This window comes from Haliotis rubra, unplaced genomic scaffold (genome assembly GCF_003918875.1).
Source record: "Haliotis rubra isolate DU_JTF1 unplaced genomic scaffold, ASM391887v1 Scf445, whole genome shotgun sequence".
NCBI classification, from domain to species: domain Eukaryota; kingdom Metazoa; phylum Mollusca; class Gastropoda; order Lepetellida; family Haliotidae; genus Haliotis; species Haliotis rubra.
Genome location: NW_025767130.1, coordinates 372559 through 389824, shown reverse-complemented (window position 1 = coordinate 389824; position 17266 = coordinate 372559). Strand labels below are relative to the sequence as shown.

Here is a 17266-nt window from a genome sequence, read left to right as displayed (position 1 = left end):
AGTGATGAGAGGTACAAATTGTATCGTTACAAATCTCTCTCAAATACAAGAACAAATTGCAGAGGCCTATCAAAAGATGTATACTGCTGCTCAGGAGTTTCAGGCTGAAGGTATCGGTGGATGTTGGATCACATAGTTCACTTAGAAGTTAACATGGCAGAGTATACTCCCTTAGCAGCAAGCAGTTACATTCCCCTACCAGACTATCTGAAGGATAAGAAGGCTGTCTTGAATATTAAAAACGATGACAATAAATGTTTTATGTGGTCAGTGTAAGCAGCCCTATATCCTGTTGACTGGAAACAGAATGCCAACAGAGTCAACAAATATATTCAGTTTGAAAAGAACTTGAAACTAGACGGAATTGACATGGCATCTCTACTTCAGTGAGGCTGCTGCGTCCCACTTCAGCCAGCAAGCATGACCTGAAACAAGAGTCAGGCAATGATGACTTGGAGGGTATGCGACTAGTCGACAATGAAAAGATGGCCGAAGCATGGAACACAGCTCTGCGACTGTATCGGTCAACATCAAGTGACTGTGACGACCCTCAGCTGCAGATAGCCAAGGAGAGAAAATGGGGAAAATAACACTGAAATGTGTCACATGTGACTTTGTAGCACCTGAAATGAAGTTATACAAAGAAATCGAGACGGGTAAACCTGGGCCAAACCCAGCAGCACCCAACGTCGGACTTGCCTTGGGTCTACAGGACACACCTATAGGAAATACGAGAGCGAGGTTACTGATGGCCAACATGGACATTCCACCTCCAATGCAGGAGCAGTATGTAGAGGACCTCCAACAAGGTGGCTAGGCTGTAACTGAATTTAACACTAAGGATATGGCAGAAAAAGTAGTTGAGTTAAGTTGGGCTTTATGTAACATCGGCATTATTCCAGCCAGTAGGAGAAAAGTAATAAGTTCGCAACCTCCTCATTGAGGTTTTAGGTCACGTGAGCGGAAGTCTGATTCATTTCGAATCTGGCAAGTGCGAGAATGGCGCCGAGTAATGTCTCCTGACGAGAGAGTCGTTTCAAGTTGTTCCAGAACGACGGCAGACAACGAGTTTTTCGCCGAAGAGGTGAACGTTTAGCTCCACAGTAGGGAAATATTAATAAGTAAAGAGCCACATCGGTGGCTCTAGGGCTCCCACACGTGGCTCTATGACGTCACTAGTGTACCTATTGACCTTATGTCAACAGCGGGTTGAATGGGTATTGTCCTTATGTCAACAGCGGGTTGAATGGGTATTGTCCTTATGTCAACAGCGGGTTGAATGGGTATTGTCCTTAGGTCAACAGTGGACTTGAAATGAATACCTATTGTATGTAATCCACCTGTGTCAATAAGCCATTGAAATTGGATTTGAATACCTATTGTATTCACCCCACCTGTGTCAATACGCCCATTGAAACTGGAATTGAATACCTATTGTATTCATTCCACCTGTGTCAATATGATGAGAAGGCGTGGAAAACCCAGATTTTGAATGGGCGTTGAATGGGTGTTGCATTCAATCCACCTGCGTCAACAGTGGCTCGAATAGGTATTGTATTCAAGCCACCTGTGTCAATATAATTATAAGGCGTGGAAAACCCAACTTTGAATGGGCGTTGCATTCAATCCACCTGCATCAACATTGACTCGAATAGGTATTGTATTCAACCCACCTGTGTCAATATAATTATAAGGTGTGGAAAAACACAACTGAATGGGTGTTTGAATTCTGATGCAGCTGAATCAATACACAACTGTTTAAATCAAATGGAATGGGATATTGTTCGGTGATGTCGGTCTAGAGTTCAGTCTCAGTGTGAGATGGAGTAACTATTGTCCTGGTTGCACCTGCACCAGTAGTGTATTGAAATCAAGTGAAATCCGCAATTCCGCACCCACTACAAAACTTACAGTTCTCTTCTCGACCTCACTAAGCACCATCACTTGCTCTGTGTCACACTTGGTCAAAGCGTTGTCACTCACTCGTGTTCTTGCTGAAAGTTGGAACTGTGGATATTTTGAAATTGTGTCATCATTTTTCCTTGATTGAAGGTAATTCTTTTCTCGTTCTTCTTCTTCTTCTACGCATCAATATCACTTTCATGCTCAATCGTATTCATAACAATTTTATTTGTATTGTTACAGGTTATTTCCTTCCATCTTCATTGTTTGCTAGACCATATTATTGAAAATGTCTTCACAATCCACAAAACCTTTCTACACATGCGAGTTTTGTCAAAAAAAGTACACTTTCAAAAATTCACTTGTTAGACATCAGAAAAACTGTGGATCTTCTTCTTCTTTTACTTGTGAATTTTGTTCCAGTGTATTCTTGCGCAAGGATACATTGCTAAGACACGTAAAAAATCATCACAGTTCATCAGCCAGTACAAAGTTTTCTTGTCACTCATGTTCAAATACTTTTTTCTTCCGTCAAAGCCCTTGCTAATCATAAAAGACAAGTCCATTTTCATAATGAGCAAAGTGGTGCAGGGGCAAGTGCAGCTAAGCGAAGGAAAGTGAATAAAAATACGAAATGCTCCAAACAAGCGCTGAATGGGAATGTAAGAGAATTTGATTTTGTGCCCCAGGGTGATGAAGGAAACGACCCCTACTTCTATTTTGTGAAAATTCAACCCGAAATCATTGAACGTTTAAAATCTGAACTTGAAACTAAACGTTCCATCAAGTGGGCACTTTGTACTCAATTTCGATTTAGTAAAACCAATGCTGACGGTTTGAGTTCCTTCACTGAACCCTACTTTAGAACCAAAATGTCTCCAGCGACAGACGCTGATGATTTGGACGAGTTGTACACCAAAGCGATTAATACCATCATGGAATTGATGGATAACTATGAAGGGGAGAGCTCAAATTTGAATTTTGAAAAGGTATTGAGCGTCAAATTGTCTGTGGTCAAATTTCAACCTTTTCGCGGTAGTTCATATCTCCCCCTCCCTCCGTCATTGGAGAAAAAGCGCTGTTTGATAAACATTAGGAACATGGATGATGACATGTGCTTTGCATACTGTGTTTTGGCTCACTTGTTCCCTGTTCAACCACATTTGGTGAGGGAACAAGTGAGCCATTACATGGATAAATTACACGAGCTCAATTTGAACGGATGTGAATTTCCCATGAGTCTCAGACACATCTCAAAATTTGAAAAAGCAAACAATCTCAGTATTAACGTGTATGGTGTAGATGAAGGGGAAAATCAAGAACATGTAATCTTCCCTTTGAGAATTGGTTCCAATATGGTCCATTTACCCAAAGAGCGTCACATTGACCTGTTACTGCTAACTCAAGAAGTAGAGGAGGAAGATGAATCGCCACTCTCATTATGTTTTGATCTCAAGTTTGTCAGCTTTGGTTAGAAAACCTGGAGATGGTAACCGTAAATCCATTTGTAGAAAATGTTTGTGGACATTTAGTTCGGAAGATGTTTTGGAAAAGCATGTTCCCTACTGTCATGACAAAGCACAGCGTATCAAAATGCCTAAACCAGACCAAGCTTTTCGAGCTTTTGGACTGGGTCAATATCCTAGGATGAATAAAGTCCCCTTTGTCATCTATGCTGATTTTGAATCCGTCTTGGCTCCTTTAGAACTTAACGAGAGAGAAGGGAGAACTCAACACGTTCAAAAGCACATTCCTTGTGGTTACAGTTACCAGATTGTGTCCAGGGAACCTGATCTCTATTCTTTTCCATTGAGAACTTATAGCGGGGAGGAGGCTGCCCAACATTTCATGACACATCTTTTAGAGGATTACGACTACCTCATGGAGATATTAAACCACCCTGTTCCCATGAAAATGAGCCCCCAGGATAAGTTAGTCATAGGTTCGAAAACCCATTGCTATCTTTGTGGAAAGGAAGTACGAGACAAAGACAGACACATCGATCATGACCATTTGACAGGTCGAGTCAGAGGTCTTTGCCACAATCATTGTAATGTCAACTACAAAGAATCCTCATTTGTGAATGTTATTTGCCACAATGCCTCACGGTATGACAACCATTTGATTCTCCAAGCAGCAGAATTATTTGCTGATCGCAAATTGACGTGTATAGGTCAAAATTCGGAACACTTCATCATGTTTCAAATTGATCAGTTGCGTTTTTTGGACAGTTTCAAATTTTTGAATACCAGCTTGCAAACGCTGGCAAACAATCTGAGGAAAAAAGGACGAGAGGAATTTGTGTACGTGGCAAAGAACTATCCCGAACATGTGGATATGCTGACTCGAAAATTACCCTACTTTTATGAATATGTAGACAGTTTTGAAAAATTGAACGAGACAGAATTTCCGAGTCGTGACGACTTTTATTCCTCTTTGTCTGAAGAGACCATTTCGGAAGAAGAGTATGCCTTTGCCCAACACATTTGGCAGACTTTCCAAATTTCATCAGTGAGAGAATTCATGGAACTGTACGTTGGCGTTGACACTTTGATACTGACAGATGTGTTTGAAGCATTTCGCGACATGTGTCTCAGCTACTACAGGCTCGATCCATGTCACTACTTTACTCTCCCTGGAATGGCCATGGATGCGTGTCTCTTGATGACTGGGGTGAAACTTGACCTCATGTCCGATCCTGACATGTATAATTTTGTCTCCAACGCAATAAGGGGTGGAGTCGCCAGTATCAATCATAGGTACGCAGAAGCCAACAACAAATACATGTTTGATTTTGACCCTTCCAAACCTGAATCGTATCTGTTGTATTATGACATAAACAATTTGTATGGTGCAGCCATGAGTTGTCCGTTACCTCAAGATCAGTTTGAATGGGTAGATGAGTCAGAAATGAATACCATGGATTGGTTGAAGCTTGACCCAGAAGGTGATGTAGGTTACATCGTAGAATGTGATTTGGAGTATCCACGTGATCTTCACTCTGTCCACCAAACTTTGCCACTTGCTCCCACCAAGGAAAGCATTCCGTTCGAAGACTTGTCGCCCTATCACCGTGACTTGCTCGCAGAGTTAGGTATGTTAGGGATAAGGAATATGAGGAAGGCATCCACGGGGACCAAACTCTTCTCCACCCTAAAAGACAAACGAAATTATGTTCTTTACTTCGGAACTTTGCAGCAGTATTTACAGTTGGGTTTGAAACTGAAAAAGGTACACAAAATTTTGAAATTTACTCAGTGCAAATGGTTGAAGCCTTACATCGACTTTAACACACAAAAAAGAAGAGAGGCCACCGATGACTTTTCGAAAGATTTGTTTAAATTGCTTTCGAATGCTGTGTACGGAAAACAATTGCAAAATGTAAGAAATTACAAGCAAATTGAATTAATCACCACTGAGGAAAGGCTGAGGAGGTTTACAGCAAAGCCCAATTTCAAAAGCGCCAGTATCTTTTCGGAAAACTTGGTTGTGGTGTGCATGGAAAGAGTGTCCGTGACTTTGAACCAACCCGTGTCTGTGGGCTTCACCATTTTGGAACATGCTAAGAGACTCCTTTACGATTTTCACTATAATGTGATGTTGAAGGAATACACCAGCAACCATGTTCGGGTTTGCATGACGGACACGGATAGTTTATTTTATCAAATCTGGTCCCCAGTGGGTACCCCCCTTCGCGACCCTCAAGACTTTATGTTAGCTAACCCTCATCTCTTTGACACCTCAAACTACCCTAAGGACCACCCACTTCATTCCATGGAAAGACACAAAGCCATTGGTTTGATGAAAGACGAAGTGGGTGGTCAGACTATCAGAGAGTTTGTCGGGCTTCGTCCCAAAAACTATAGTTTTGTTTTTGACAAAACTCCACGTGAACGGGTCGAGAAACGCACTGCCAAAGGAGTGCAAAAAGCATTCGTCAAAAAACATCTTCGTCACCAGATGTTTAAAGATTGCCTTCTCAAACACAAACAAAGCACAGCTTCTTATCATCAGATTCGCTCTATTCAGAACACACTCTATACAGACAGAGTGACAAAATTAGCTCTGACACCACAAGATGACAAACGTTATCTTTTGGCAGATGGCATTGAATCCCGTCCTTACGGCTATAATCCCATTTAAGCAAAACAAAATTAAAGTTATAATATGTGTCTAGCAAACAAAAACAAACAAAAACTGGAAAGAAATGGAAGAACATCATGACACGAAGCTCTCCACCTCTCCATGAGCATGTGACTGTGTTCCTGTGTCTTTGACATTGGGAATAAAAGAAAAAAAGGTACGGACAATAAAAACTGATGTTAGATAGAAAAATATCATGATGGAAAATTAAATCATACATATAAGAAATGAAAATGTCTAAAACGAAAGCAAAGCTTGTATGATAGAAATTAAATCATTTAAGTCGGAAACCAAAAATTTTATGTCAGAAATTAAAAAATGTGTAAAACAAAAAACAAAACTTGTCGTTGAAAGTTAAAAATTGTATGTTAGAAATCAAAATGTGTAAAACAGAAACAAAACTTGCATGACAGAAATTAAAAATGTATATGTCGGAAAACCAAAACTTGTATGTCAGAAATTAAAATGTGTTAAACAGAAACAAAAACTTGCATGTTAGAAATTAAAAATTGTATGTCAGAAATTAAAAACGTGTAAAACAGAAACAAAACGTGCATGACAAAAATTGTAGAAAAAATACATATGTTAGAATCAAAACAAAGAAACAAAACAAAATGTGTGTTCTCAATAACAAGTGGAATTCAACACAGGAAATATCTTATAATGTTATTTTGTTTTATTCACAGAATGAGTGGAAGCAAGCAAGCAGAACCTCACCCTGGAAGAGAACAATTTGAAGCTATTCTCGAGGGAATGTATGTGGATCGTTTGATCATGAGAGTAAATGAGATGCGCATCTACAGATGTTATGGGTGTGAGATCAATCATCCGTCCCAGCGTCAACACCACTGTCTCATGATGGATCCGGAAGAATGTGTGGACACCTATTTCGACGAAGCCTTGGCAGAAATCTCCCATGACAGTATACTTCAGGAGGCGAGAGCACAAAGAACTGCCACAAATCTAGACTTTGACGACATTTACACGCTCATTTATGAGAACGTTGAATATAGAAATAGATGTTTTTTAACACTGAGTAGAATAGAACGAATGGAGAGCAGAGTGGCAAGAAATCTCTAATGATAATACAATTTGACACATGTTTGTATTACATCTGTTTATAGTTGATCCTATTATATCATATAACAAGTGTCATTTTCAATACCAATTTTGATGTGTGCATTCAGTCACGTGAAACATGCGTGATAAACATTTAAACCTTTCATCCACTCAATTTAAAATAATTCTGATGCATGTATCCAATCACATGAAAGACAGGTGACAAACATTTAAACCTTTTTGTCCAATCAGTTTAATATGATTCAACAGTTATGGATATAAAACATGTGTTCGTGCATCAGTAGTTACTCTCCACCCTCGTTGACAACAGTTGTGGTGCTCCTCTTGAATCTTTCCATTGACCAGGGTAATTCAAATCTATGGACTGCTTTGTTGAGTAGCTGTCTTGGGTACTTGTTACCTAATCCTAAAATCAAGAACACTCAATGACATTTTATCCACCAATGAGTTTGTCTGCTGACAAACACGTGACTCATATTTGATTTCATCCAATGGGAATGCTTCTTGTTTCCTCTACGTTCCCACCCTAGTCTTGTTAAAGTAAAAGAAAATGTACCATGCCAGTTCGTCATAGCCAGGAGTTGTGTGAGGCGGACACATAGTGCTCTCTCTCTCTCTCTAGCTTTCTGAACAGTTCTTATCATGGACAGGAAAAGTGCAGTTGACAGCAAAGTGTCTTTCTACTCGTGGAAGCAGGTGATGAGAACAGAACCAGTGACACTTCAAGAGTCCATTGTCATGCAGTCGGGGGAATGGTTCAAAGATCGCAGTGAATGCATCAAGGACGCGAAGAGAAAATTTCATGACGATTCAAACAGAACCAAAAGAGTTGTTATCAAGAAGTCTCGAAAGTTACCCCTGTGCGTTGATGAGGTGGACATGACAAACAAACTAAAACATGCAGAAGGACTTCTCAGCTTGTGCTACTCATTAGAAGTTACCAAAATCATCCAGCGACTCTCCTGGGAATTTTGTTTTGGTTGCATGTTCGAGGCTGAACAAGAACACTCATGTTGTGACTTGTCTGAACAGGTTCAAGTGGACAAATACTTTGATACTGCCATGAACGAGATCAATGACGATCACGTGATAGAACAATGGATGAAACTCTTGAGTGATGACTCATCCCTGGTTGACATAACCGCTTTTAGCTTAGTTCCCTATCAGTGCAAGGACTATCGTGACTCTCAGTTCAAAACGATTGAATGGAGAAGTGATCTTAAACAGCGAGTTGTTAAGATGTTGTTTTTGGAAAAAAGACTTATAAGTCTGACCAGTTGTAACTGAGAAGTTGGACCAGTGTTACTGAGAGTGTAACCAAGAATGACACAATGTAATGAAAGGTTCTTTTGAAGAATATATCCCATAATTGTTTTTATCATCATCATCATCATCTTGTAACGAATAAAATTGCTCTTGAATTTCACATATTTGTTTGTTGATCATTTTTTGCATATACAAGTATGTATATCCTTCAAAGACGAAGCTCGTCAGTCATTATATTAGCATTTTCCATGATGAACTTTTATCATTTCATCAATGAGTTCTCGAAAGGGTAAGAACAAGAGGAATGTCAAAGCTGTCTACAAGACATTGGAAGATTATTATTATTATTATTTTAAGCCAATAATACCAGGAACTGACTATCGAGTGTTGGACACTAAATTAAGAATGTTTGGACTCATACCTTAAATATAAACCCATTTCAGCTTTATGTTTGTTGTTACTTTTATTTGATAATGTAAATGTGTATCATCCAAGAATGATTTGTGAATAAAATATAAAAAATAAATAAAATGATAGATTCATCATGAAAATGTTTTTAGTGGTTATTTCTAATTGATTTAGATATAAATGTATCAACTCAAGATGCTATCGTTTAGTACATTATGAGTTCTCCAAAGGGTAATAAGAGCGGTGGTCCCTCCGACAAAGCCCTCGAGGAGTATTATTTTGATCCTAAACAACCCGGAGCTTATTACGGCCCAGCCAAGCTCCGTGATGAGTTACGGAAAAAGGGTGAATCCAAGGCGTCCTAACGCAGCGTGAAAAAGTTTGTCAATAATCAAGACGCTTACAGCTTGAACAGACCTCCCAGATACCGCTTTAAAAGAATGAGAGTCAGAGTGAATTCTCTGAGCGAAATGTTTGACGTGGATCTAGCGGATTTGTCTAGGTACACAAAATGGAACGACGGTGTCAGATACCTGCTGGTGAGCGTGGATATTCTTTCACGCTATGCTTTCGCACTGCCTCTAGATAATAAGAGACCAGAGACCGTCCTGAAGGCGTTCAAAGTAATACTGAAGGACAGAAAGCCTAAAAAGGTGAGGACGGATGCCGGAAGCGAGTTCAAAGCTAACTTTAAGACATTTCTGGACAAGGAAAATATCACCCACACCATTGCACGCAACGAAAACATAAAAAGTAACTACGTGGAACGTTTCAACAGGACGTTGAAGTCCTTGATCACACGATACATGACACGCAACAACACCAAACGCTATGTGGACATTCTCCCCGATCTGGTTTACAACTACAATCACACACTGCATTCTTCTTTACCACATATGTCCCCGTCACAAGTGACCAGAGGGAACCAGGTGAAAGTGTGGGACCATGTCTACCTGAAGCCCCTGAGAAAGAAGATCGGTAGCAGCCGTAAACCCATGAGAGCGAAGAGATATCTATTTAAAGCAGGCAATCTGGTTCGCATCTCATATCTCAGAAGGCCTTTCAGCACGGTGCTCGACCTCAAGTGGATGGAAGAGCTTTTTAAAGTGGCTAGACGTTATAGGAAACAAGGTTTTCCTCAGTACAAACTGAAAGATTTTCACGACGAACCTCTGACCGGGTCCTTTTACGGTAACGAGCTCAAGAAGGTGAACAAAGGAGAGGACTCCCTGTGGCAAGTCGAGAAAGTCCTGAAAAGGAAAAAAGTGAAGGGGAAGACCTACGCCCTGGTACGCTGGCTCGGCTGGCCAAAGTCATTCGACTCGTATGTGGAAGAAAGTGAATTGAAAGAAGTGTGATAGAACAACGAGAAGTAATTTAAAAAAAAAATTAAAAAATAACATCAGCGATGGAGAAGTATGTTTTTCTCAAAAGCTCAGACTCCAAAAAGATATCCTTTCCTGGGAACACGCGCTATCATTTTCGTGTTAAACTCAACCAAAGGTTGACCTTCGACGGATTCTGGGTAGTGTCTTTGACCGAGTTGAATTTTGGAAATTTGGATATGAGTAAGGTCAGAGACCCCCATGTGGACGTTTTGTGTAATCTTTGCGACAGTTCCCTGGCGGGCGAAACGCAGCTGAGCTTGCTGAGACGCATCGATCTGAGACAGGGTCCTGCCTACAGCTTTGGTACCGAAATGTGCATGCGCGTAAAACTGAAGGAGACGGACAACATCGAACTGTATTTAAGAAGTGACAATCCTGACACCGCTTCATTCTTGTCTGAGGAGACCTATGCCACACTTCACTTGAGACGATATCCTTTCGCCGAGTGATTTTTAGCATCGTCATGGAAACCCGTCCGCTGTACGTACCCGACTATAGCAAGTTCAAACATTACTTTGACAACAAACACGTGAAGAAAACGTCCAACCTGCTTTACGGGAAAGCCAAAAGGATGGTGATTCCGGTGAGACATCAAGCAGGGCAACAACCTAAGCAGCCCACCACAGAGGTCACCTTGCGCATGACGTCGGAATCACAAAGCGAGGTCGACAGAGCCGAAGCCAAAGACAAGAGAACCAAAGCTATAAAACGCAAGGCCGGAGGAAGGTGCGTCACAACGAAGAAGATTCGTCGAACCGAGAACACTTCCTCCATTGTTCCCACCAAGACTACCAAAGCGCTCAAGTGCACTCCCGTGCGAGAAGACGATATCTTCAGCTAACGAACAGTTTCCCCATCGTCATGTCTCTGATAAAGGAAGGTGACTTCGAGGAACTGGTTCCCGAGGCTCTCAACGTATTTACTCTACCGCCCTATCAGTCGTCAGTCCAGAGCCATTACTTTATTCAAAATAGACCGATAAGCCAAATCAACGACACGACCCCGCTGGAGTTTAAAGTGTCCAATTCCGGAGCCGACTACATCGACCTGAAACGCACCCGTCTTCACCTCAAGGTCAAAGTCACTCAAGCCGACGGGAATACGGACTTGGCTGCGGAGGAAAACGTGGCTCCGGTGAACTTGTTTATGCAGACGTTGTTTTCCCAGGTGTCGGTCTACTTGCAGAACGAGTTGGTGTCGTCGACCAACAACTATTATCCCTATAAGAGTATGATGAAAGCGCTGCTCGGCTACGGTGCAGAAGCCAAACAAACCCAGCTGACCACGCAACTGTTCTACAAGGACTATGCTGAGAGCGACCGCGACCTGGAAAGCAGCGATGTCACGGGATCCCTCAACAGTGGAATGATGACACGCGCTGGTTTCATAGAGCAAAGCAAAGAACTGACCCTGTGCGGTCCCCCTCTTCGAAGACGTCTTCAAAATGAATCGTCACCTGGTCAACGGGGTGGACATGACCGTGAAAATGTACAGATCGGACCCCAAATTTTGTCTGATGAGCGACGTGACCACCCACCAGTTCAAAGTGCAGCTTTTGGACGCCTACCTTCAAGTGTGCAAAGTCAAGGTCAACCCGGCCCTCCTCATGGCTCATGATTCTCTGTTTAAGACTTCCAACGCGTATCCCTATGTCAAAAGCGAGGTCAAGGTCACCAGCATTCCGAGCACGGAGCAAAGTCACACCATCGACAACCTCTCGAGTCCTGTGGCCAGCAGGTACATCGTCGGACTGGTGGAAAGTGCCAGCCTGAATTCTAGCCTTACTGGGAACCCATTCAACTTCAAGTCGTCCATGGTGAAAAAGATCACGCTGTCCATCGATGGGAACAGTGTGCCCGGTCAGCCGACAGAGGCAGACGATATCGCCACTTACGTCAGCATGCTAGATGGAATGGGACTGTGGAACGAAGACAAAGGAAACCATATCACCAGAAGCGAGTTTCTGTTGGGAAACGCCCTCTTTGTCTTTGACCTGGACAAGATTTGCAGTGATTCGGAGTACCTCAACTTGGTGAAATCTGGAGATGTGAAACTACATCTGGAGTTTAAAGCTGCTCTCACCTCCACTCTGAGTTGCATCGTCCTGTCTCAGCGAAATTCCCTCATCGAGATTGATCAGGCTCGCAACGTCTTTGTCAAGTAGAACAATAACTTAAGATGAAGGCTTCAGAACTCTGGTGCGCTGTGCAGTGCGATCCTGCTTTACGAAGACACGTGCTGGGGGTGTATGCCAAAGATACCCTACCTCCCACTATCCCTGTCAGCCTGCGCGCCCAAGGCATAGGTCTCATCGTCAACACACAGTTGAGTCAACACGAAGGTCGTCACTGGGTTGCCATGGTCATTAAAGGGAATAATGCAGAACTTATTGACAGTCTCGCGGAACCAGTGATTACTCACTTTCATCAATATCTAAAATCACACGTGGCTTCTTACACACACAACGGTCAACGATTGCAATCCATTGATTCGGACATTTGTGGCTTGTATTGCTTGTATTATTTATTGCACAAGTTCAAAGACAACTTAAGTTTGAACGAGATTGTCCATCATTTTAATCCTCATGACTTGCTGTGGAACGATGATTTTATATCGAAAAAAATGTGTCGCTATTTCAAATATTGTACTCATTGTAGATCCCTATCTACTAATGCCTGCTCTTCTTAGCTTCAATGTAAAGAAAATATGTTTTATTCATGTAGTTATATTAATATTATAAATATCCATGCACTATTCTCTGACATACCATTTAGATGTATACCCTTCTGGTTATGAACTTTATGCAGAAGAAAAGTGATAAATAAAAAGAAAATGTAGAAAAATCTTTTGTGTGTTTTTTGTTTCACAACTTTATAGATAGTGATGGTTGTTCTTTGTAATTTTTTTAAGCTTTGAATAGAACACAATGTTCAAGATAAAAACCAAACACACACACACACACACACACACACACAACAATTAAAACTAATTAAGACAACTCCTTTTTGTTTGTTTTTGGTTTACAAATTTTGAAGAATGAAAACAAATTTTGAAAAATGAAAACAAATTTGTGAATTTGGAAAACAAGTTTTATTTCTTGACAACAATTTTTTTTCTGCTTACAGTTTTTTTAAAAATGGATTATGATCAATTCAAATGAGTGAAACACATTTTTGAAGAATGAAAACAAATTTTGAAAAAATGAAAACAAAATTGTGAATTTGGAAAACAAGTTTTATTTCTTGACAGCAATTTTTTTTTCTGTCTACTGTTTTTTAAAAACTGGAATAATGATCCGTTGAACTTTGGTGAACATTTTCTATTGACGTGCAATTTGAAAATTTTGGTATCAGATTTTTATTTTTGATAACAATTTTTTTTCTCTCCCCAAAATGAAATTAATACTTAAAAAAAAAAAAAAAAAAAAAAAAAAAAAAAAAAGAGGAGAGTGTGTATATTTTATTCACTTTTAAACGTTCAACGATTCAACAATTGAACAATTTCTAGTCTAAATAAACTTAAAAAGAACAAACTTTCTGGATAATTCAGTGAAAATGAAATTTTATTTCACATTTTTTAATTCATGGGGACGTAGTCCTCGTTCTACTCTTTCTGGCCTGTTTACAATCATTATTGAACCATGGCTTGCGAAGATGTGAGGATTTGCAGAGGGACTTAGGTAAAAGCTGGCAGTAGGCTGATCTGTAAATAACAATTTGATCATCGGTATTTTGAAAACGTTCCAGGTGTTAGGTTTGAAGTACACAATATCTCAAAAGTTGCCAATTTGCTTTTAAAATTCCACTAGATGATGAAGATTGGGTTGCTGGTTTTCAGGAGAATGGTGGGAAAGTGATAAGCTGCAAGAGGTCATCATGGGACCATTCAATTCATTTAATATGTTGGGTAAGAGAAGGTCAAGGGCTGAATACATTCCAGTAGCAGGATGTAAAATAGAAGTGTTGCATCGTTATGTATGCATAAATTATTGTCGTTAATAGATTCCTCAAATTATGCTTCCTTTACTATTTGTATTTAAAGCTATATAGGTTAGCGACTATTCAGGTCCCCATGTCTGACATGGCTTCTTTGACAAGATCTGACAATGGAATTGGCGAGGGGTGAGGGGCCAACAATGTTGTGGTGGTGGTGGTGTTGGCGGGGGTGGTAGGATACCACATCACATCATCGCTGCTAGCATCGGTGAAGACTCTTCTCCTCGGCGGCAGGGGAGGAGGGCGCGCCTTGAGCCTTCGCACGTCGCTCTCCACCCGGTCCATACGAACTTCATATGAGCAGTGCCGCGGGCATTCGATTTGACTGAAAATGCTTCGCAGATCTCGCGAAACACCATCAAGTCTGTCCTCGCATCTTTGCAACCTTTCATTTATTTCATCCCTGTCTTCCTTACTTCTCCCCCAGCATTGACCCATTCTCTTCTTATCTTCGATTCCGCTTTCGTCAAAATGTGTTGTGGTCAAAGGGAGATAACTTTGAAGAGAAGATGAAAGCGAGCAAGTGAGAGACCGCTAGAGGCGTTTCGAAAAGCATGTACCACTATTTTAAATATTGCACTAACAGTACAACGCTACTCAGCATCTGCTCTTATCTTCAATGTTAGTTGACATACACATATTAACTGTATTTACTCATAACCTATTTATTTTTATATTCTTTAGCCTACTTTTGCTGTTGTATTGTTCTTCGTAATTTTTAAAGCTTTGATTTGAATACCATGTACTAGAAAAAAAAAAAAAAGGAAACATGAAATAATTTTAGAAAATGTAGAAAACTCCTTTGTTTTGTTTGTTTGTTTCTGTTTATACAAATTTTGTACAAAGAAAACATATTTGTGAATTTTTAAAACAAATTTTACTCTTTGACAACAAGTTTTTATCTCTGTCCACAGTTATTTTTAAATGGTTAATGATTAATTCAAGACAGATTTTTTAAAAAAAAAAGGGTGAGGAGACAAGACCGCTAGTGACGTCAAGCTTAATCATTGATCTTCTCACTGTATAAATTCACTCCCTTGAAGGAAGTCAGATTCATTCTTTGAGACAAAGCCGAGAGTGTAGGCAGGCTACGATGGGGGATACCAAGTGTCTTTTGCCTTTTAAAACACCAACTACGATTTCGATTGTGGGCGGGTCCTCCAGTGGTAAGACGAGATGGTCAGCCACATTGCTGAAAGAGGCGAAATTCATGTTTGAACCACCACCCCAACTCATAATCTTCTGCTTTGTAGTGTACCAACCGGAAGTGTACGGAGATTTAGAAAAAACTGTCCCCAACATTCGCTTTCAAGATACGCTTCCCACGGAGGAGGAACTGAGGTCGTATGCTTTGGAATCTGACAACAGGTGCTTACTGGTGCTCGACGATTACATGCAAGAAGTGTGCAAGAATCAGGTGTATTTAAATCTTTACACTACACTGTCGCACCATCTCGGTATTTCAGTCATCAACATCCAGCAGTCGGCCTACCCAAAGGGCGAATGCAACAGAACAATTTCCCTGAATACGCATCATTTCGTTTTGATGTCCAACCCAAGGTCCGCTCACGAATATAAAATTTTGGCATCGCAGATATTTCCGGGACAGGCAAAATATTTTGCAGAGGCATTTCGAGATGCAGTAGCCGAGCGAAAATATGGTTACCTCGTCGTGGATGCATCTCCACATGCCGACGAACATTACGGACGACTACGCACTAATATATTTCCAGGGGACAACAAGGCATGCACTGTGTACTTGCCTAAATAGTTCTAAACAGTCGATAGACGTTGACACCAATCAGTTGTGCGCTGACCGTGCAATGGATAAGAAGCAATACTCCTGGCTCGTAGTAGCTAACCCACCTGGAGGAGAAGCAGAGGTGACATTGCTTCAGTGTGAGACCTGGTTTGCCAGCGAATCGCAGGCATTTGACAATCTCAAACATCACATAGAAAGCAGGGGAATCGACATTCCAGACCGCTGGGGAAGCCCCAAGCACTTTGTTGTTGTTCGTAAAGAAATTCATCTGTGACAATCTGTCCCTGGATCTCTTCATTGCATCTGACTAGTAAAAAGACATTATGACAGCAGACCTCCTGAGGAAGCAGAGGACATTTCTCTATTCACTGGAGGACGTGAACACCAAACAAAGAAAGGCCTTGCTGGCTCATCTCTCGGGTGAACAATTCAAGGCGATTATCACCTTGATCTACAACATATTGAGGGGAAACATTCCCCTCTCTGACTCTGACAAAATACGATTGCAAAGACACAAGAATCTCATTCGGACATTGGGAAGCAAGAAGGTAGGGGCTCGTGAAAAACGGAGGCTGTTAGTCACACACCACAACGTCCTACGTACGTGCATTAGAGCATTGCTCGAGCAAGACAGACGCAATCATGAGCAAGCCTATGGTTCTGCTGTCCAGAGAGACCTATCAGAGACTGATGTCAGATCAAGAGTCGCCCTCGACGACAGAGAGGACACAGACTCAGACACAGACGGCGACGACGATGAAAGCACCACACGAACTAGGCAGGCTCCGAAACGATTCAGTTTTTCTCCGTATTGACATGTTAGGAGATAGACAATTTTTAGTTTTAGTTTTAGTAGACAATTTTAGTTTTAGGTTGTAATGAGATCATGTTCTAGAAATTAGTTAGTAAATTTATGATCTTATGATCTATGTTAGCAGATAGACGTTTTAGTTTTTAGTTAGTAGACAATTTTAGTTTTAGGTTGTAATGAGATCATGTTCTAGAAATTAGTTAGTAAATTTATGATCTTATGATCTATGTTAGCAGATAGACGTTTTAGTTTTTAGTTTTGTTATGAGAATATGTTCTGGAGAAGATTAAGTGTTAGTTGTTAATGTTGACTTCTTTGTTCAGGTGTCAGTTGATTGTTGTGTAAACTGTAATGTGTGATTACAAATACTGTTTCCCCAAATTATTCACTTGTGTATCAAGCTTGTGTAATGTTTGTTTGAATCAATTCATGAAAAAACCTATGCATCAATAAATTTGAATAAAATGCTATTACATTTATGCCTATGTTTGTTGTAAGCCATGCTGTCATC

General features: G+C 40.7%; 2 protein-coding genes across 2 annotated transcripts; both read left to right on the top strand.

Annotated features, from left to right (window-relative positions):
- Positions 1-1108: 1108 nt before the first annotated feature.
- On the top strand, positions 1109-8509 carry LOC124289636. Its single transcript, XM_046726241.1, has 2 exons — positions 1109-6202; positions 6732-8509. Exon 1 carries the CDS (start codon positions 3325-3327, stop codon positions 6043-6045), a length of 2721 nt encoding a protein of 906 aa, XP_046582197.1. The 5' UTR covers positions 1109-3324; the 3' UTR covers positions 6046-6202; positions 6732-8509.
- Positions 8510-11048: 2539 nt separating this feature from the next.
- LOC124289620 (uncharacterized protein F54H12.2-like) lies at positions 11049-12351 on the top strand. The gene is made up of 2 exons (XM_046726224.1): positions 11049-11675; positions 11818-12351. The coding sequence occupies exons 1-2, from the start codon at positions 11049-11051 to the stop codon at positions 12349-12351; spliced, it is 1161 nt and encodes a 386-aa protein (XP_046582180.1).
- The last annotated feature ends 4915 nt before the right edge of the window (positions 12352-17266 follow it).

What these genes read in the sequence shown, in the direction of transcription:
- LOC124289636 (XM_046726241.1), top strand. Translation starts at nt 3,325, where the DNA reads ATGAATCGCCACTCTCATTATGTTTTGATCTCAAGTTTGTCAGCTTTG.
- LOC124289620 (XM_046726224.1), top strand. Translation starts at nt 11,049, where the DNA reads ATGTCTCTGATAAAGGAAGGTGACTTCGAGGAACTGGTTCCCGAGGCT. An exon ending in GTGGACATGACCGTGAAAAT is followed by an intron (nt 11,676 to 11,817) that starts GTACAGATCGGA and finishes TCTCTGTTTAAG; the next exon opens with ACTTCCAACGCGTATCCCTA.